The sequence below is a fragment of the Trichosurus vulpecula genome, chromosome 2 (genome assembly GCF_011100635.1).
Source record: "Trichosurus vulpecula isolate mTriVul1 chromosome 2, mTriVul1.pri, whole genome shotgun sequence".
NCBI lineage: Eukaryota > Metazoa > Chordata > Mammalia > Diprotodontia > Phalangeridae > Trichosurus > Trichosurus vulpecula.
This window is the reverse complement of record NC_050574.1, coordinates 185,962,172-185,985,454: the sequence shown is the minus strand read 5'-3', so window position 1 is coordinate 185,985,454 and position 23,283 is coordinate 185,962,172. Positions and strand designations below refer to the sequence as shown.

The 23,283-nt window shown below is 35.2% G+C and overlaps 1 protein-coding gene across 4 annotated transcripts in view; it reads right to left on the bottom strand.

The window, feature by feature from the left end:
* CDK8 (cyclin dependent kinase 8) overlaps window positions 1-23,283 on the bottom strand; it is a 152,964-nt gene that overhangs the window by 40,521 nt on the left and 89,160 nt on the right. For all 4 annotated transcript variants that reach the window (XM_036745096.1, XM_036745094.1, XM_036745095.1 and 1 more), the window contains one exon: window positions 22,185-22,325. In XM_036745096.1, the coding sequence (XP_036600991.1) occupies window positions 22,185-22,325 (141 nt within the window). The remainder of the gene's footprint in view (window positions 1-22,184; window positions 22,326-23,283) is intronic.

Below are 23,283 nucleotides of genomic sequence, written 5' to 3'. Positions count from 1 at the left end.
GTCAGCAAATAAGGAAAATGTAGAGAGGAAAGAGAAGAGGGTGTGGAAGAGATTACATATACCATATAGGTATACATGGATGATGGTCCAGCAAAGGAGACTGAAGAGAACTTGGAGGGACCATTCAGATGGAGAAGGTAATCAACAGTGTTAACTGCTACAAAAGATGGACATATGGAGAACAATGAAGATGGCAGCTGGAAAGCAGGGACTAGCTTAAGCTCTCCCCCAGGTCCCTCCAAACACCTGTAAAAAATGACTCTGAACAAATTCTAGAGCTGCAGAACCCACAAAATAGCAGAGGGAAGCAGGGCTCCAGGCCAGGATAGCCTGGATGGTCACTGGGAAGAGTCTATCACACAGAGCTGGGAACAGAATGGAGAACAGCCCAGCGTGGGCCACGCCGGGGCAAGCAGACCGGAAGTTGGGCAGAACAGGCCGTAGGGCCCTGAATCATTGAGCTGTGGCAGAGCTGGCACCTCCCCCCCAAACGTGGAACATAGAACTCGTTAGTCTACAAGCAGTCATACCCCACTGAAAAACTCAAGGGTCAAGTTAGTTGGTTGGGAATATGGCCAGGCAGCAAAAACACACCCAGATTCAGTCTCAGACTTTGGATTCTTTCTTTGGTGACAAAGAAGACCAAAACATACAGCCTAAAGAAGACAACAAAGTCATAGAGCCTACAACAAAAGCCTCCAAGAAAAATATGAACTGGTCCCAGGCCATGGAAGAGCTCAAAAAGGATTTGGAAAAGCAAGTTAGAGAAGTAGAGGAAAAATTGGGAAGAGAAATGAGAGGGATGCGAGAAAACCATGAAAAACAAGTCAATGACTTGCTAAAGGAGACCCAAAAAAATACTGAAAAATACACGGAAGAAAACAACACCTTAAAAAATAGATTAACTCAAATGGCAAAATAGCTCCAAAAAGCCAATGAGGAGAAGAATGCCTTGAAAGGCAGAATTAGTAAAATGGAAAAGGAGGTCCAACAGACCACTGAAGAAAATACTACTTTAAAAATTAGATTGGAGCAAGTAGAAGCTAGTGACTTTATGAGAAATCAAGATATTATAAAACAGAACCAAAGGAATGAAAAAATGGAAGACAATGTGAAATATCTCATTGGAAAAACCACTGACCTGGAAAATCGATCCAGGAGAGAGAATTTAAAAATTATTGGACTACCTGAAAGCCATGATCAAAAAAAGAGCCTAGATATCATCTTTCAAGAAATTATCAAGGAGAACTGCCCTGATATTCTAGAGCCACAGGGCAAAATAGAAATTGAAAGAATCCATCGATCGCCTCCTCAAATAGATCCCAAAAAAAAATCTCCTAGGAATATTGTTGCTAAATTCCAGAGCTCCCAGATCAAGGAGAAAATACTGCAAGCAGCCAGAAAGAAACAATTTGAGTATTGTGGAAACACAATCAGAATAACCCAAGATCTGGCAGCTTCTACATAAAGAGATCGAAGGGCTTGGAATGAGATATTCTGGAGGTCAATGGAGCTAGGATTAAAACCTAGAATCACCTACCCAGCAAAACTGAGTATCATGCTCCAAGGCAATATATGGACTTTCAATAAAATAGAGGACTTTCAAGCTTTCTCAGTGAAAAGACCAGAACTGAATAGAAAATTTGACTTTCAAACACAAGAATCAAGAGAAGCATGAAAAGGTAATCAAGAAAAAGAAATTGCAAGGGACTTACTAAAGTTGAACTGTTTTGTTTACATTCCTACATGGAAAGATGACATGTATGATTCATGAGACCTCAGTATTAGGGTAGCTGAAGGGAATATGCATATATATATATATATATATATATATATATATATATATATATATATATATATATATATATATATATATATGTGTGTGTGTGTGTGTGTGTGTGTGTATGTATGTATAGATGTATATGTATATATATGTTTATGTATATATATAAGTGAATGTGTATGTATGTATATATCTGTGTGTATGTGTATATATGTGTATATATGTGTATACACACACACACACACACACACACACACACACACACACATATATATATATATACACATATATATAACAGAGAGAGAGCAGACACAGGGTGAGTTAAAGATGAAGGGAAGATATCTAAAAGAAATAAAATCAAAATAAGGGATGTGAGAGCAACATACTGAGAGGGGGAGATAGGGAGAGATAGAATGGGGTGGATTATCTCCCATAAAGGTGGCAAGAGGAAGCAGTGCTGCGGGAGAAGGGGAGAGGGCAGGTAAGAGGGGAATGAGTGAACCTTGCTCTCATCAGATTTGGCCTGAGGAGGGAATACCATACATACTCAATTGGGTATCTTACCCCACAGGAAAGAAGTGGAAGGAAGATAAAAAAATAAAAGGCGGGGGATGATGGAGGGGAGGGCAGATGGGGGTGGAGGTAATGGAAAACAAACACTTTGGAAAGGGGACAGGGTCAAGGGAGAAAATTCAATAAAGCGGGATGGGTTGGGAAGGAGCAAAATATTGTTAGTCTTTCACAACATGAGTATTGTGGAAGGGTTATACATAATGATACACATGTGGCCTACGTTGAATTGCTTGACTTCTTAGGGAGGGTGGGTGAGAAGGGAAGAGGAGAGAGAATTTGGGACTCAAAGTTTTAAAAACAGATGTACAAAAACAAAAAAAAATGTTTTAAAAGTAGATGCTCAAAAAAAAAAGTTTTTGCATGCAACTGGGAAATAAGATATACAGGCAATGGGGCATAGAAATCTATCTTGCCCTACAAGAATGTAAGGGGAAAGGGGATGAGGGGGAGTGGGGTGACAGAAGGGAGGGCTGACTAGGGAACAGGGCAACCAGAATATATGCCATCTTGGAGTGGGGGGGAGGGTAGAAATGGGGAGAAAATTTGTAATTCAAACTCTTGCGAAAATCAATGCTAAAAACTAAATATGTTAAATAAATAAAATTTAAATTATAAAAAAAAAGTTTTAAAAGTAGATGCTCAAAAAAAAAAGTTTTTGCATGCAACTGGGAAATAAGATATACAGGCAATGGGGCATAGAAATCTATCTTGCCCTACAAGAAAGTAAGGGGAAAGGGGATGAGGGGGAGTGGGGTGACAGAAGGGACGGCTGACTAGGGAACAGGGCAATCAGAATATATGCCATATTGGAGGGGGGGAGGGTAGAAATGGGGAAAAAATTTGTAACTCAAAATCTTGTGGAAATCAATGCTGAAAACTAAAAAATATTAAATAATAAAATATGGAATTAAAAAAATAAAAAAGAAGAAAGAACAATGAAGCCTGAGCAAAGGGCATTAGATCTGGCAATTAATTTTAACTGAATTTAATGTTGCAAGCCAGATTGTAAGGTGTTGAGAAGAGAAGTTGAGGCAACAAATATAAAAGTTTTTGTTTTTGCTTTTGTACAGATTTGGCTATGGATAGAATAATACCTTGAGGTATGAACATATTTATAGAGAACAAAGAAGAAGCCAGTGGCCAAAAACCTGACAACGGGAAAGAGATGAGATGACTGTGGCCAGGGGAGTTTGTCACCTTTTCATGACAGTCAAAAGCAAATTTATGAAATACTTGAGAGTATACCAACCTCAACACATAGGAAACATATTAATAGAACTACAAAACACTCCTTACAGAAATACAGACTTAAATAATTGGAGAAATATTCATTGTTTGTGGGTAGGCTAAGACCACACACACAATTAAAAAATGACAATATTACCTGAATAAATTTACTTATTCAGTGCCATACCAATCAAACTACCAAAAGATGTTAGAATCAAAAAAAAAGAAATTCATCTGGAGAAAAAATGTCAAGAATTACAAAGAAAATAATGAAAAAAGGGGGGGAAAGAAAGGGGGTCTAGCTGTACTAGATCTCAACCTATACTGCAAAGCAGTAATCATCAAAATTATTTGATACTAATGAAAAAATAGAGGTCAATCAGTGGAAGAGATGAGGTATACCATATACAAAAGTAAATTAATCTAGTAGTCTAGGGTTCAATGTGTAGTTCAATATGAATTAATGCAGAGTGAAATGAACAGAATAATTTATGCAATAACAACACTATAGAAACAGTGAAAGACCTAAGAACTCTGATCAATACAAAAGATTAACCATGATTCTAAAGAATGCTACCTATCTGCTGAGAGATGTGATGGACTTAAAATGCAAAACGAGACATACTTCTACGCAAGGACAATGTGGAAAAAATTTTTGCTTAACTACAAATATTTGTTACAAGACTTCTGTTTTTCTTCTTTTTTCTACTGGAGGGGTGAGAGAGGTGGGAAGTAGAGAAAATAAATGCTTATGAAATGAAAAGATATAAAGAAAGACAGTGTCTTAAGGTTTGGAAGTACAACAATAAAGGAAAAAAGGTGGCTCAAGACAGGTAGCCTCTTTTTTTTCAATAAAGTATAAGGTGAAGTCCTCTTCTAAGAAGAGAAGAGGAAGAAGTTGTATAGAAGGCTTGAAGGTGGGCGGGGAAAGGAAGTTTGTGAGAGCCAATATGAAGAATGTAAGAAACAGTCAAGTGAGAAAAAGTACAAGGCTTGGTTTTGGGCAGTGAGGACCTAGTAAAGATTAGAAAACATAAATATGTAATGGACCTAGCCAGTGAAGTTGCATGATTTCCTCCAGAACCATTTAGCAGCATATAAGTAGGAACAAAGGAAGTAGGTCACAGAATCACAAAACCTGAGAGTTAAAAGGGATCTCACCAAACTACACATGAAAGAATGTCCAGAATGTAAGCTCTTTGGGAGGACAGATTATTTCATTCACTGTGTTTGTATCCAGAGTGCCTAGCACAGTTCCTTGGCACATATCAGGTGCTTAATAAATACTTGTTAACTGAATGAAAGGAACTCCCACAACTGGCAGTCATCATGTCTCTGACTGGCGATCTCCAAGTGCTGGTGGTTCACCACATTTCTAGAGAATTCATCCCACTTTTGGACATATCTAATTGTTAGGAAAGTTTTCTGTTTGTTTTAAAAATGTCAGTACTACATTGGTTTCTTTGAAGGACACACAGGAACAAGGCATCATGTATTCCAATCTTTTCACTTTATAGATAGGGAACCTAAGACCCAAGGAGTTGTTAATGACTTGCTTATGGTCAGCCAGTTAGAAGTAGAGCCAAGATTTGAACACAGGTCCTCTGAATCCAAATTCACAATACTGTTTGTAATGGTTACTTTTTCTTAAAGGGGCAATTTCCCCAGTATAACCAAAGAAAAAGATTGATATTTTCTTTAAGCAGAACTGTTCTTGGATTACTGGCATATGTACAGATAATAAGCATAAAAACCAGGGCATTTTCAAAGTTCAAAACATTTTTTACAAAAGGGAAGAAGGGTGTGTTGCCTGAATTTGTCTAATTTACTAGATAAGAAAAACAAACCTAAAAATTTTATGAATTACATAATTAAAAGTTTATGACACAAATCATCAAAAATTAATTAAGACTGAAAAGAATAAAGGGTTCTTTTAAATTCTTCTTGGATTAAAACAATATGACAATAACAAAGAGCCTTGTCTTCTCTAATAACATGTGTACTAAAGGGAACTGCTTTCATAGATACTCTATCTTGTCTACTTCGTCTCTGGATTATGTTTTGAAGTCTAAATACTTATTTATATAACACTGAAGCAGTGGAATATCTTAAGTTTTAATAAATTTTCAACAATGTAGTTTTATATGTAGGACACAGGCTACAGGACTATACAATGCGCAGGAAAAAAAGTGATGAGAGAGAAGTAACGCTTTTATTAATATCTCTTCAAAAAAAAAACAGTTCAAGGGTTCATTTGAAGTCCTGCAATTGGCAATTAGGTTCTAAAAATTGAGAAAGAACCACAACAAGGAGAAAACACTGGTAATGAAGAATTCTGATCACTTTTTCAATCCTGAATGAGAGGGAGAAGGAAAGGAAACAAGTAAAGGTGATCAGAAACACTTACTTAAATAATCATCTGTTAGTCTAATTCTACACCAATGCTAAGAAAAGAATCCATAACACTTAATTTCATAGGAATATAAATTTAGAGTTGAAAAGGACCTTATAGGCCATCAAATTCAACACCCTTATTTTATAGAAAAGGAAAATGACAAAGAGGAGAACTAACTTGCCTAAATTCATAAAGCTAGTAACTGTCGGAGGTAATATGTGAACCAAAAAAAGAAAAAATCAGTAGTGTCCTCTTCATAACTGAAGGCTATAACATTATAAAAAAACATCATTAGGCCATCCTTCTGCAAACCAATTTGTGAATATGCTAAATGTGAATATGCTGTTTATACCAGTTGACCACAAGAACCTACTTCTAGGAATAAACCTAAAGGAGGTCAAAGATAGAAAGGTCCAATATACACCAAAATAGTAGCAAAAGACTGGAAAACAAAGTAGATGCTTCTTGTTTCAGGAATAGCTAGGAATTGTGGTACACAAATATGATAACATTACTGTGATATAAGAAACTGTGAATATAAACCATAGAGAGAAGCAAGAGAAGACATACACAGATACCAACTGAAATAAGAATAAGGAAAACAATATACACAATAACTACCTAAATAGAAATGAAAAAACTTCCACCACAAAAATGTCAAGGGCCAAGCTTAGACTCAGAAGGGGAGATGGAAAAATACATATTATTTCTTCCTCTCTACAGAGATGGGAGGGTAGGCTATGGGTACAATAAGCTGTATAAGGTGTCGCTCAGCTGATGTGTTGGTTTTGTTTAAGTGCTTTTCCTCCCTCTCTTTTTTAATAATTTGTTATAAGAGATTGCTCTCTGGGTAGAAAAGGGTAGAAGGAAATATCTGGAAATCAAAGTACAAAAGCCATCAACAAAATTCTTTTCAAAAAATTAGAATTGAGAGTGAGAAGGGAAAAAAATGAAGCCAGGTTAGGGATGATAGCCTGGGAATACTGAGGGACAGAGGGAATAAAGATTATGGTAAGGATGAAGGCTTAGAAGGAGAGAGATGGAAAGGCAGCAGCAAATGCAAAATTAATGAAGGTCTCAGAACAAAACATGCCTTATTATTCACAACAAAAAGTTAAGGGACTACTAAAACACAAAATGATATACACTCAGTCATGGGCTCTGTATCTGTTTCTGTTTCTGTATTTTTAGATGGTTTTTTTGTCATAAGGGAGCATTTAGTATGGAAAAGGAGTTTGAAACAACTATCATGCAAAGAAAAAAAGACATTTAATTATTTTTTTAAAATGCCCTCTTTTTGATGTGGGGCTAGAGAGATGAAATAATTTGATCATAATACAAATATTTCCTATGGGAAGGAATTCCTAATGGATCACAATTTAAGCCACAGAAAACTGTGGACAAGCTGGATGCATGTTCTATAATTTGACCTTTCTACAGATGATCAGATCAGAAATTCTAAGCACCATAAAATACTTATTACTTGTCAACAGACTACTGGCAGTAAATTCTACTATTCATTACTATATCCTACCCAAAAAATGACATAACTTAAAACAGCAGATGGCAATGCTTTTTTTTCTCCAAAGATATCACCATGTTATTCGCTCCCCCCCGCCGCAAGGTAAATCAGTGTTCTTAAATAGAATTGTACTGCTGAAGAATTTTTTTTCAATGTAATCAATGGTGTTGTGTGGGCTCCTAAGATCTTGCGTCAACTACTTTTTCTTTTATACTCATCTTTATTTTTTACTCATTAATTCCCTTGCCCATCCCTAGGAAGATATGCCCCTTTTCTATCACATTAATGCTGTTACTTATTCCCTTTTGCTTTTAAATACGCACAAAGTTCTCCAATTCTTCAGAAACAACAGCAGGGGGAAAAAATCCTTCCCTTGATCTTGCTATTCCTTTTAAATAACATCCTGTTTCTCTCCTTCCTCTAAGACACATTTCTTAAAGAAGCAGTCTTATTCCAATAACACTAGTTCTCCACAACTTTCTCCCCCTTTAGCCCTTACAATTCTGACTCCACAATGATAGTCATACAGCTTCACCAATAACTTTCTTACTGTCAAATTTACTGTGGCTGGGATTTTTCTCACAGAATCAAAGTGATATTCCTAAAGTGCAGTCTGGCTATGTTATCCCTTACTCAATAAACTCTAATGGCTCCCTATTGCCTCTAGCATCCAATATAAATTTCTCTGTGTGGTATTTTAAGCTACTTACAACCTCGCCCTTTACTATCTTTCCAATCTTTGCATACATTATAATTCTTAGTAATTTTCATTATTGTGAATAATGATAGCTAGCATTTATGTAATGCTTTAAGGTTTACAAAATGCTTTATAAATATTTTCATTTTATCTTCACAACCCAGGAAGGTAGGTGCCGTTATTACACCCCCATTTTGCAAATGAGGCAGCCAAGGCAGAAAGAGGTGAAGTGAGTTGCCCAAGGTCATACAGTGAGCATCTGAGGCTGGTTTTACACTCAGGTCTTCCTGATTCCAGTCTTGGTGTTCCACTCTCTGTGCTACTTTTGATGCACTCTCCAGGACAGCCATGTTGGCCTACTTGCTGTACTTCACTCACAATGATCTGCCTCCTGTCCCTGGGCCTATGCAGTGGCTGGCTCCCGTCCCTGGAGTGCTCTTCTCACCTCTGCCTCTAGGAATCCCTGCCTTCCTTTAAGAACCAGGCCAAGTACCACCTCCATCCTTGTCCCCCACTCCCCAACCCCCTCTATGGCTACCTTTCACCTGTGCAGCATGTATCATGTGCATACTGATTTGTGGTATATAATTATACTGTAAATGTATAAATTATACCTCTTCCATTAGAATGTGCATGGATGAGTTTTTGCTTTTTCTTTATATCCAGAGCACTTGCCAAACTGTCACATGGTAAACATTTAATAAAGACTTGCTGATTGATACTTTAGAATATTTGGAATGCGGAACAATGTGCAAAAATTAACACATGGTCATCAATAAAACTAATCCTTCTTCAACCCAATTTACTCTTTATGTCCTTCCCATCCCCAAACTAACTGGCCTTTTAAAAAAAGATCAAGGCCCACCCCCCCCCCCAAAAATAGTTCTCTAAGACTAGGATGGAATAGTATAAAATAACCTTCCATCTCACACCCAATTTTCCTAGGCAATAGGAATTTTTTTTTATTGTAAAAAAAACCAAACTGGTTGAAGATACCCCATGAAGCTCACATCCATAGTCCCTCACCTCAGCAATAAAGAAGGAACAATAGATCATGTATTATTTTTGGAAGAGAGAATACAGTGAGGCAGTTGTAAGTAATTATAGCACATTTATTTTTACCTTCTTCAGGGTCCTTTCTTCTGACCTAGGATGATGTCAAGATGACTAGTAATACTCACACTATTCTTTTCATTTCTCTTCATAACATTTTAAACACCAAAACAAGAGCAGACAACCTGTGGCACTTGCTTTACCTGAGTGTAAGTTGAACTATTTTTTTATTTTTTTCTGTAACTTTGCCTTTACTCTCTTTTATTACCCATGAAAGCCTAATAATTTAGTGAAGTTGATTTAAGAAAAAAGGAGAATGACAAATGTTGGAGAAGCTGCAGGAAAATAAGCATACTATTGCCCTGTTAGTGTGTCTGTAAACTGGCCCAGCTATTCTAGAAAGCAATTTGGAACCATGCCCCAAAGTTACCAAACAGTATATACTCTTTGACACAGCAATATCACAATGCTTATTACCCAAAGAGGTTGAAGAATGAGGAAAATGACCAAAATGTACAAAATTAAAAATTTATAACAGTTCTTTTTGTGGTGGCAAAGAACTGGATATGACTGGTATAACCATTAAGTGGGAGAATGTGTGAACAAATTATGATATATAAATATAAGGGAATACTATTGTGCTATAAGAAACAGTGAAAGGGATAGGTCCAGAGAAACGTAGGAAGACTTACACTTACTAAAGCAAGAGTGGGTGGGCAGAACTTCAGAGGACCAATGATTATACATACGTTAAAAAGAGTTTTGTAGGGTGAGGAAAGAAAATAAATGCTTGTTAATTGAAAAACTACAAAGTAAAATGAATTTTTTATAATTCAGGGGGGAGGAAAAAAAAGAGAAAGCCTAGCAATACTTCTCTCAGCTAGTAACACTATGAGCCTTAGAGGTTTCCAATTCCTGGGCAAAACTAATGCTTTATTGTTTCCTTCCTACGGGGATAGAAAATATGTCCTATTGGATGCTGGAAATCGGAAGGCTAATGTAATTAAGTGCATGGTTTTCCAACATGACAATTTTCTTATCATTGGATCCATCTAACAACAAGTGATCACATGAATTGATAAGCTCTCCATCACAGATGTTGTATAAAGGGGGAAGTTGAGATAGAAGAGCCATAAGGCCCTCAACTCCAATATTCAATAATTCTATGAAATAAAAATACAAAAATCCATTTTGATTTGAACTGATACAAGTATTTATACATGTGTGTGTGTTTAATATCAACAGGTAATCTGTTTTGATTAACGTTAAAGAAACATCTATTCGCTTACCTGACTACACACTTGGATAATAGGCTCCTAGATGGAAGACATGTATGCTTGTCGTAAGGTACAAAAGTGATGGTAAAGAACAATAAATTTTAAAATCACAGATGGAAATGGCAACTTAAAAAAATAAGAGTGAACTACAGGAGAAAAAGTAGCACAATCCAACTATACCATAAAAAAGGTCATTAAAAATTATCCCCATGTTTGTGAAAAAGTAATTTGACTTTTTTCTTGATCATAAGCAGTGGCGTTTACATGGTTTTTAAAAAATTACACAAGACTATGACCTTTTGTGATACGTTGCCTGTGAAAGATGACAGGCCAAGTTTTCTAAAAGAAACACTTAATCTCACGCTCTCATTTAATCTTTTCTCATTTGTACACATCAAGAAGAGAAATAAGGTTATCACACTGACAAAGCCTTAATGAAAAATTTACGCAGCTGTGACCACCAAAGACTTACAATTGGTTTATTTCAGAATTTTAGCTGAGATGAGTACCTAATCTACTGTATTCCGTCTTTAAAAATTAAATTACTTTTTCACAAATCTTCTAAAGACTGGAAAATAATAAAATACTAGAAGGCTAGACTTCATTTTAGAGAACAAGATCAAAATATTAATTTTTCATATACTTTAAAACAGTACTAAAATCAGTCAATTTCTAAACTTGGTACAAGACATGTGAGTTCCTAAAAATCACCATGCTGTGCAAAATCACACAATAAAAGTCCTAAGGTTTATTGGAAAAACAGGGTTAGGGGCACAGTACTCAAAACATTATTAGTAACACATTAAAAGGAGATAGGAACCTAATAAAAATGGAGGCACAATTTTACATATGTTAAATGATTAAGAAATGCAAAAATACTACAATAAATCGTGGTGGCATCTCAGGCTATACCCTGGCTCCCACTGGGCCCAAATGGACAAAGCTGATGGCTACTGTAGTGGCTGATACTCCAGAAAGTGAAGGGTCATAGAGGAAAATATGAATTGGTATGGAAGGGTGGTGGGGTGCTGGTGTAGTGCCTTTGTGTGTACCAACCTTCCTCCACCCACAGTTCTACTGTAGCAGAAGATATATGATAAAATTGGCACTCTACCTATAAAAATTCCTGAACTTTGTTTGTAGAATTAGGTGTTGAAAGGGTTACAGTTTGTGAGTCATGATTTAAGAACCCGGAACAGCTATCATTTATACAGCACCTATGTGCCAGACACTGTGCTAAGTGTTTTACAAATATTTATTCTCAAAATAACCTCATTTTGTCCTCACAATAACCCTGCAAGTTAGGTGCTATTATTATCCCCATTTTACAGTTGAGGAAACTGAAGCAAACAGAGGCTAAGTGACTTGCCAAAGTTTACATAGCTAGTAAGCAGTAAGTGCCTTGGACTTAAACGCAGGTCTTCCTGACTCCAGGCCTAACACTCTATTCACTGCACCATCTAGCTGCCTCTATATATCAATCACATTGGAACAAATTCATATTTTCTTTTTTTAAAAATATTTTTATTTCATTAATATTTCCCAATTACATTTAAAAAATTTTAACAATCATTTTTTAAAATTCTAAGCTTCAAATTCTCCTTCCCCCCTCCCCGAGAAGGCAATTTTATATCAATTACATATATGAAGTCATGTGAAATATATTTCCATAATAGGCATGTTGCAAAAGAAAACACAAACAAAATCAAATAATAATAATAATGAAGAAAGTTGTATTTGTTTTTTTTAAGTATGCACTCAATCTGCACTCAGAATTCATCAATTCTGTCTCTGAAGGTAGAGAGCATTTTTCATCATGGGTCCATTGAAATTGTCTTGGATCATGGCCTTGAGCAGAATAGCTAAGTTGCTGACTGGTTGATCATCCTCACAATATTGCTGTTACTGTGTACAATCTTCTCCTGGTTCTGCTCACTTTACTTTGTATAAGTTAATATAAGCTTCCCCAAGTTTTTCTGAAACTACTTTGCTTGTCATTTCTTATAAGACAATAGTTTTCCATCACAATCATATGCCACAACTTGTTCAGTCATTCCCCTTATTGATGGACAGTCCCTTGATTTCCAATGCTTTGCTCCCACAAAAAGAGCTGCTGCAAATATTTTTGTACAAATAGGTCCTTTTTGCTTTTCTTTCATCTCTTTAAGATACAGACCTAATGGTGGTATTGCTGGGTCAAAGGGTATGCAGTTTTATAGCTTTAGTCCTAGTTCTAAATTGTTCTCCAAAATGGTTGAAGTGGTACACAACTCCAGCAACACTGCAATAGTGTCCCAATTTTTCCACATTCTCTCCAACATTCGTCATTTTCCTTTTCTGTCATCTTAGCCAAACTGATAGGTATAAGGTGGTATCTCAGAGTTGTTTTAATTTGCATTTGTCTGATCAGCAGTGATTTAGAGCATTTTTCATATGGCTATTGATAACTTTGATTTCTTCTTCATATACTTTATAACACATAAATTTATAACATAAATTCTGCAAATTTATTATCAAAAATTATTTTACTGAATTAGAAAAGATAATAACAAAATTCATTTGGAAGAACAAAAAGTCAAAAATATCAAAGAAAATAATGAAAAAAATGTAAATGAAGGAGGTTTAACCGTACCAGATGTTAAACATTATTATAAGGCAATAATTATCAAAACTATCTTGTACTGGCTAAGAAGCAGAAAGGTAGATCAATAGAACAGAACAGATGTACAATTTACAGTAGCAAATAAATATAGTAACTTTATATTTGACTAGTGTAAAGACTTAAAATTTGGAGATAAGAATTCATTATTTGGTTAAAAAAAAACTGGTGAGAAAATTGAAAAGCTATATGGCAGAAACTGGGCATAGACCAATATCTTACACCATTTATCAAAATAAGGTCAAAATAGATACATGACCTAGAGAAATACAAGAAAATGTGAAGAACATGGAATATACTACTTATCAGACTAATGGATAGGGAAAAACAGAGATAGAGAGCAGAGTGAGGTGTAAAATGGGTAATTTAGATTACATTAAAAAGTTTTTGTACAAAGCAAACAAATATAGTCAAGATCAGCAAGAAAGCAGAAAACTGGGGGAGGGATGGTTATGGGCAGTTTCTCAGATAAAATTCTCTTATCTGTAATATTAATTAAGGTGGGACTTTTTTTTTGTTACTGTTTTCTCTTTTAGAATGCTAAAGGAATCAAGTGCCTTTGATTAAGTCTTACTAGGTGTGAAGCCTCAGGCCTGCACCCTTTTGCTGATGAGGTGTGGAGCCTTCAGGCCCTAAGAAAGGTATATAAACACAGAGGTTAGCATTTTGTTTGGGGACTCTCACTCACTGGAAGAGTGTTGTGTAATTTGACTAGAGAAGACTCTGGGTAGCCTTGTTAAGGAGCCACCCCGCCTCCCTCCCCCCACCTTTGGAAGAACCCAGATGTTGGTGTTTCTCTAGTAACTAAGTATTGCTATGGATAGACTAGTTTGTATTATTTTCTCTGTTTATATAATGTATGTTTGTGATTTCTGTTTGTATTCTCTCTGAAGTTCAGGGTGCTGGCTTTTCCCCCTGAACTAAGTGAATGATATATGTACATTTGATTAAAGTAAGATTATTAATCCCTTAAAGTTGCTTTCCTTAGAAAAGCAGATCAAAGAACCTGTGCTGGCAGCAATTCTGTGTGGTGGTGTTGTTGGTCTTGAGCCCCCCACAGCAGCTGCCAGCCACATTGCTGTTACAATATCTCAAAAAATATAAAAAAACTTTACCAAATCTATAAGAATGAGTCATTCCCCAAGTGGGAGTCATTCCCAAAGTGATAAATGTTTGTCAAAGTATAAGAAAAGGCAGTTTTACATAAAGAAATCAAAACAATTTATAGTCATACAAGAATATTCTAAATCATTATTGATTAGAGAAATGCAAATTAAGACAACCTTGAGATATCATTTTAGACCTATCTGATTAGCTAAAATAATTGAAGGAGAAAGCAACAAACATAGGAGGGCATGTGGAAAAATTGGAACATTAATTTATTGTTGGTAGAACTGTAAACTGATCCAACCATTTTGGAAAGCAATCTGGAATTATGCTCAAAGAGTTATTAAACAACCTATAACCTTTAACCCAGAAATACCACTACTTAGTCTATTTCCAAAGATGATTAGAGAAAAAGGAACAGAATCTATCTGTTCTAAAATGTTTATAGCAGCTCTCTTTGTGGTGGTAAAGAAGTGGAAATTGCAAGGATATCCATCAATTGGGGAATGGCTGAACAAGTTGTTGTGTATTGTGATGGAATAATACTATGCTATGAGAAATGATGAGCTCAATGATCTTAGAAAAACATGGAAAGACATGTACAAAATAATGAATACCAAAATAAGTAGAACCAAGAGAAAATCATATACAGTAACAGCAGTATTGTTTTAAAAACAACTTTTAGCAAATAAGCCTTTTTGACTATTATGAATACCCAAATTAACTACACAGGACATATGAAGGAAGGCACTATTTACATCCAAAGAAAGAACTGATGAATAGATGCATAGAATGATTACACACACACACACACACACACACACACACACACACACACACACACTCTTTGTGTCTAATGTTTGTCATCCCTAGGGCAGGGGCTGGGGAGGGAGAAAAAAAGGAGAGAAGAAAGAAATTTACATAATAACTATTATATATTCAAAAGGAATACCAAGTTGCACGTAAGAGATTTGCAGTTTCATGTGCAATCATCTTTTTTCATTATACTATGTTATGGAAATGCTTGTTTTATTCCATAAATTAAAAATAAATAAAACATTCCATCTCAAAATAATGTATAACCTACAAAATAAAAATAAAATTTTTGCCAAACATTTTCATCTCCCATATAGGAAACAAAGAAGAGCATTTTAAAAAGGGAAACTGAGTAGCAGATTTAGAATTACAACTCAAGATGCCTATGTTTCTTTTGTAGTCAATTGTCAGGCCTATTAACCTATATCTTAAAGGAATATTATGGCTGGAAGACCATTTTGACTGACAGGAGTTTAACTGACTATAACTTCCACAATGATTTTATTTTTCACACATGTATGATTATAATAATTATAATATTTCTACCTTTTCCAAAAACTCTTTCACTAATTCATTGTGTGATTTTCAGCAAGTTATTTCACCTATATTTACCTCCCTAATCCCTTAAATTGCAATAATACATGCAATGCCTATTTGTGAGAATCAAATCAGATCACATAAAGTGTTTTGTAATGCATAAAACACAATATAAATATAAGCTAATATTTCTGTTACTATTACTGTGGTATACTGTAAAGAACACAAGATTTGGAGGACAAAGGTCTGGTTTAAAGAGCAGTTTTTTCTATTTACAACTTACGTGGTCATAATCATTTATCTTCTCTCTTCTTCATTTTCCACAGCCACAAAGTAAAAAGGTAGGAAATCAAGTCTGTCAACGCTAAAATCCTTTCATTCTGATGAAACTCTTAAGAATCTCAAACTTTCCATTTTTCTTAATCAGCTCTTTCTTGATATATTCCATTCCCCTTGCCCACATTCCAAGGTTTATGGAAACAATCATATTTTCCTCTTTTGAATGTGGAATTCAAGAAGCCAGGAAACATGCTCATCAAAATAGCATTCTTTAAAAGCCTAATAATTCCTTATTAACAAAAGAATTACTCAATCACAAATAACAATTAAACCTGACAGTTACGAAACATCTTACCCTCAGTAAATTCCCAATGCTTTGGAGATAAGTGGATAAGCATTTATGCTATTACTGTGCTAACTCATTTCAAGTTACTGAAAATGAAGCACAGAGAATGAATGTAGTGAATAATCAGAAGCACATAACTAGAACAAAACCAAGATTAGAAGGTTAGTTTCTGAACTCCTCAATTTTTCCTACCGTCACTACAGGTAACGCTGCCTCAAACTCAGCAAAAAGTCATCATGAGATCTCTTTTGTTTGTTTTTTGGTTGTGTGTGAAGGGTGGTTTTCTTTGAGCTATAAAGAAAAGATTATGATTCCTTTAAAGAGAGACACAGAGACACATGGATGCACATAGTATTACCAACATAAGCCCAAAGAAATAATGCGGTTGGACACTGTCTTGGTTAAAGGTGTTCCAAGGAATATGAATATGAAATACATTAATGAAATCTGCAATATATGTTTTCCTTGGTAATTATTCAATTCTGAAATTACCTTAAGATTGCCTCTGTTCAAAAGGATTTCATTACTGTCAAGAAGCATATATAAAATATTTAACTGTTTATAATGTTAAGCTAGGATATTGTATAGAGGAGCTCTAACTTGAAACAACTTAGAATCTAAGATGATTTAAAGATTTGTCATTTTTCTCTTGAAACTTTAATTATGTGTTTTAATCATGCAAAAGTAACAGCAGATAGACATGTTCTTCATTCAGCATTTTAATTTGCTTTCTTGATGTGTTTCTTGATGTGAGTAAAGTCACTGAACCCCACTAAACAATCCTGTTATTTCTATTCCTTTTCAAACAGCCAGACTCTCAGCTAATTCTACTGAATCTTTAGAGTTCTGAACACCCACCTATAGTCTTACAAATTGTTACTTATAGGAAATCAAAGGCTTGGCATAATGGAAATATTACTACTTTGGGAGTCTAGAAAAAATATTGAATTGCAGTTGCGGTTTCTGTCATGAATTACACATGTAACCTCGGACAAATTATACAAACTCAATATTTCAGTTTTCTCATCTGTAAAATTAGGATAATACCAATTTTAATTTGTAGGCTGTTGCTAAGATGAAATGAGACAAAAAACATTTTTTTAAAAACATAACATAAGGCATTATCATTACTACTGGATAATGTAGAACCTTTTCCCTTTTGACAAATGCTAGAATCAGGATGGCCCTACAGTTGATTATACAGGCAATGGCATGACACAAAATAGTTTTCTGAATAGTCTTTAAAATATCCTTAGAAAGTCTGGGCTTAGGCAGAACCCACAAGACAGCAGAGGGAAGCAGGGCTCCAGCCCAGGACAGCCTGGATGGTCTCTGGGTGAGGTCTATCCCACACGGAGCTGGGAGCTGGAAGCTGGGAGCGGAGCAGAGCAGAGCCCAGTGTGAGTGGCTGGGACCAACCAGACCAGGAGCCGGGCAGAGTGGGCCCTAGCGCCCTGAATCAGTGAGCTGCGGCAGTTACCAGACTTCGCAACCCACAAACACCAAAGACAACAGAGAAGGTTAGTGGGAAAAGCTGCAGGAGTGGAAGGATTTCGGCCACCGCCCCCGGGGCAGTGGAGGTGGGGCAGCTACAGCTGCAGTCGCTTCCCGCCCCAGGCCCACCTGGTGGGAGGAATTAAGTGGCGAATCAGAGCAGGAGTGCACAGCCTGCTGAAGATCTAAGCCCAGTCCAGGTTGGGGGTTCTTGGGGAAGGAGGAGTGCTAGTGTGGCAGAGCTGGTGCATCCCCCCCCCCCCAAACATGGAACATAGAACTCTTTAGTCTACAAGCAGTCATACCCCACCAAAAAACTCAAGGGTCAAGTTAGTTGGTTGGGAATATGGCCAGGCAGCGAAAACACACCCAGATTCAGTCTCAGACTTTGGATTCTTTCTTTGGTGACAAAGAAGACCAAAACATACAGCCTAAAGAATTTAATAAATATTTTGGAACTTGCCTGACTTTTCATGTCTGATGATCTACCTTTGCAATCTCAGTAGAGAATTGTTTTCCCTGAAGTGCCTGGCCACACCTATTACTTTACCTGGATGTCCAAGCAAAGTTCTCTCCTAGTATAATCAGAAATTTCACCGACTATAAGAAAATGCCACTGGCTTTGAAAATTAATAAAAACAACAAAAAAAAAACCCCAACAAAACAAAAAACAAAACAAAAAAGTAAGTTATATAATAAATCTATCCTCAAAAAAAGCTGTGTTCTTCCTAGCTCTGCTCGTTTCATTTAGTGCTAGTACTCATGAAAAGTACCAGATGGACAGTTACAGAGGCTGAAGTTTTCTGGGTATCTCCAAATCAGCTTATTTCTCAACAATGTGCTATGTGCTATGAACCCTATTCTAAAGGACTAGCTGTTCAGGATGAGAGAAGAATTCAATGAAGGATGCAAAATTAATTTTCAGTCACTCTGCAAAGTACCAGCAAATACAAAACAGTTATTTCCAGCATACAGATTTTCATGAAAAGGTGAAAAAAACCCCACCAAACTAATTTCCTCTACAATACGGAATTTCAAACTCTTTATTATGAGCTTTTTGACCAAATTTGACAATCACTATTCCTTTCCCAGATTTCCTTGGTCTCCTGGTGAATGATGACTCCGAAAAAAAAGAAAGGAAAATCCAAGGTTTGGGGTAGGAATACCCCTTTCCACCAAGCTTGCTTCCCCCACCCAAAAAAAAATTAGAATTAAAATTAACAAACTTATTTTTCATTCCAAACTTTTGGTTCTCTATCTATTCTTTCACATCTCTAAATATACCAAATATCTTAATTGTATGAGCAAAATTAATGTAATGAATTTTCCTATTCTGAAACAAAATAACTAGATTCTTCTTTTTTTCTGTATCTCCCTCCCAAATCATTGCTTAAAACATTTCTATTAAGTTAATATCTTTATTTCCCAACATCATGTTTCTGTTCTAAAAGCCTGGCAATAAATAACAGCGGTAACTTTTAGACAAAGTGTGATCACATTTGTAACTAAGTAAAAAGTTACAAATCCCTCATAAATGTCAAAGTAACATCTCCTAAACCTATCTCATATCAATGTTTTCTTCTGGTTCTTAAAAGAATTACAGTGTCCATACTATAGCTCAGGGTTGTCCAAAATACCGCATCAGGTTTGCAGTGCCATTTATGCGGTCCACCTACAGGCATAGAAATTTACATAAATGCTTTAGTAAAGGAAGCCCAGCTACTGCAGAGCTCTCACTAAAGTGGCAAATCAAAATACATTGGCTATTGTTTCAATAAAAACCTAAGGTTGGACAGCCCTGCTATAGCTGATTCTACATATCACAAGTACTAATACTATAATGGAGCTTCACTATAACGTTGTTCTTAGGGATCAATGAGACCACCTTATAAGACATTCATTTTGGCAAGTAAACAATCAAATTTAACTGATTAGAGACAAAGCTTCATATAGGTTAAACACTGTTTAACAAGGGGCTTCCAACTCACACAATGTGTATTAATTAAAACAAAAGCACAGTGTTAAACTATAATGTTCATTTCCAATTTCTCAACATAAATCATGTTTCATATGTATTGTTTTTAAGAGCAAACTCAAGAGTGGGGGTGGGTGAGTGAACCACAGCAAGGCAAGAAGCTGTTTGTGTAGGTCCTAAAGAAGTAGGCTCCTAAAAGAATTATTGCTATGCATGCAATTGCTATCTGTAACTATATTTAAATACCTACATAAAATTAAACGTTAAAACTTCTGGATTGGTGATTGTATGTGCGTGATAAACAGCATTTTCTACTAGAACTGAAGGGTGTGGAGGATGATCTTCAAGGAAATCCTAGTGGTGCCTGCCTCCAGGGGCAAGGGACAGAAACTGGAATGGATCAAAAATTTTAAGCTAATAGTTCAGTAGGCATTAGGTATTCATCGCTGAGATACACAAGGAGGATATAAGGGCAACAACTGAGCTGGGACACACAGAATTTCATATGGAGTAAAGGAGATGTATGATAGAGGCAACAACAGCCAAACTGTATAGAATACCAAATCAAGGGAAAATCTTGATTAAATATATTGAAAATGAGACACAGGATAGTATACATTCTATAGTATTTCTAATTCAAACAGAATGTTTTAGTCATATTAGTAAAGATCTGTCTACCAAAAAATGAACAGTTTTGGAGTAAGAAATGGATTTTACTATCATTATTCAAATAGAATTATTCTACTTCTACTGAATTCAATCTATAGACAACAGAATTATAGAACCAAGCATATTATGTATAATTTTACACAGGAATCAAAATAACTAGGAGAAACATTAGATCCATAGTATACACTTGTTAAACAACTAAACATATATATATATATATATATATATATATATATAGAGAGAGAGAGAGAGAGAGAGAGAGAGAGAGAGAGAGACAAATAGTTAGAAAGAAAAGATGCTAAATAAGAAAAAGATCACAAAGAAATAAAATATAATACAATGCCTTTGCATTTCTCTAAAATATACTCAGTCAGAAAAGGGGTATGGGTGCTGGCCCAAAGCATGTCCCTAGTATGTGTTTTTATATTTTGTTCTTTTGGTATCATAGAAATGAACAAGGATTAAAAAATCAATCATATCTCCTAATACATCATCACCTCCCCCTGATTACACACCTTCTCACAACCATTTACATTTCAAAGTAAATTAAAAAGACAATTTTTTTAAAACACGCAATAAATCGTGTAGTATAATTTTTACTGCCATAAAAAATGTTCTAATCCTGTGAAAAATATGCTTTAAATATAGGACAAAGCTTCTTTATCCATTTTTTGCAGTATCTATTTTAAACATTCGCTGGGGTACAAGAACAGGAGGTAAAATAACCATCATTAAACATATTTCAGGGGGATTATTGAAGCAAGAAGAAAGAACTAGAAGATATGACACTGAAATAGCTAATTTGAAGGCCAGAGATTTAATGCATCATATACAGAGAAGTTTAGAATCAGTTAACTACTTGAGAGGTCAAATCAGCCCTACATCAGATTCCATATGGCTTTTCCGGTACATTACTAAAATATCCATGATTAGGGAACCACAATTATCATTTACAGTATTGTGCTCAGAATTGTTTGAAATGAATGAACTATTAAAAACCCCATTTGCTTTTAAAATAAGAATAAAAGCTCTGCATAATTTTGAAGTATGTTCAATAAGAAAGGATAATTTGAGATTTAGATAATTTAACTCTATTAAGATTCAGGATGAAATAATATAGTAGGCAGAAAATAAAAGGCACATATATTATATTCCCATAGAAAAAAAATTTTAAAGAACTTATAGAAGACAATTTATCAAATTTTAAGCACTATTTATTTTTAAAATCAGGATTTTTTTTTAAAATCACTTTTTTAAAAACAGTACTCAGTAGCATTCTTTATAAATGATAAATAAAAGCTTGCTAGTCAAAAGACTTCTATGTAATTGGTAAGATAACAAAATGAACAGTTTTAACCACATATTCCTATTTCCCATTACATCAGTTGTTCTCCAGATTTGTGTAAAGTTTTTCATAAATCTATTCACTTCCAGTGTTCTCCTGATATATAGAAATAATGTATAGCACTTAATAAATGCTATTTGACTGACCTGACTAAAACAAACCAATGCTTTATTTCTAGAATCAAGAAGAAACAAAAGTTCAGGAAAATGAACCTGATCTTTACCACTGTTAACAAAAATAACCAATATACATATCAAATTGTAGGAAGCTTTACATAAAGGTGAGTAATGTTTTTAAGTGCCCACACATCCTTTACCCCTAAAAAGTTAGCTGACCTACAGCATTAGCTCATGAAAGTTTTTAAGACCCAAAGGCGACTAGTAAAGCAACCAGTAAATGCTCCTTACCAGTCCACTGCAGATCAACTTACCAAATCCCTGTGCAACACCCAGTTAGCATGCAGGTAGTGAATACCATCTAAGATCTGATATAATAGTGACTTGACCATTCCCCGAGGTAACTGAACTGGCTTCTTGTTTGCTTTAGAAGCTCTGTGAAACTTGATTATGTGCTAAAAGAAAGAAAAAATATCAATAGAATCAGAAAAAGGAAGAAAGACACTTTGATGTGTAATGCTTTACTGAAAAAGAAAACCTCCAGAGATTCCTCATGGTGCTTGCCAATATCATTCCATTCTCTTCTAAATAACTCAAGTAACTTCAAAATTTCCAAACAACTGTACTTAGGGTCCAAATAGTTTCCTATACACGATAAAAACACTATAAGTGATGGACAACATCCCAGAAAATAAATGGATATAACAGGAGCTGTAGATTTCATGATTCCATTTAAAAATACAACTGAAATATAACCATTTTTTCAGAGAATATTCCACCCTAATTTGTCTAATGAAAAACCAGAAGAATTTCAAAAAGAAAATTTACAATATACTTCAATAAATCACAAGTAATTTTTGACTATTATAATAATACTGCGCATTTATAACACATTGGTAATATTGAGGATAATTTAAGCTAGGCAGACCCTTCTTCCATTTTGTAACGAACAAGTGGATATGAGGAAGAAATGATCAGCAATAATGACTATGTTCACATAAGAAATTTACAGAAAAAAATGAAGAGTTGGGTTTATAACTCAAGGAGAGGCAAAAAGGTTGTCTTTTCTATACCCAAAGGAGGAACTCTGAAGGGTCTGAATATTCTTTCCTCTGTCTTAGGAAAATTTAATTGCACAATCAAATCTTATTTTAAAAACCATTCATTAAAAAGTGTTTATAAAGCGTCACCTTTATATAAATAATGCTGTTGTCTCCCCTCCCTTATCCACCAGGAGAACACGAGCTAGTAGAACACAGGGATTGCTTGGCATATAGCAGGTACTTAAGAAAAGTTAATGTCCTGAACTGAATGGAAATGAATTGCTATGCTACAGACAAGTTGAAGTTAACAACTTAAATTTTAAAATGGCAAGTTTTATATACCTAAGACAACATGCATGATGAAGGAAGA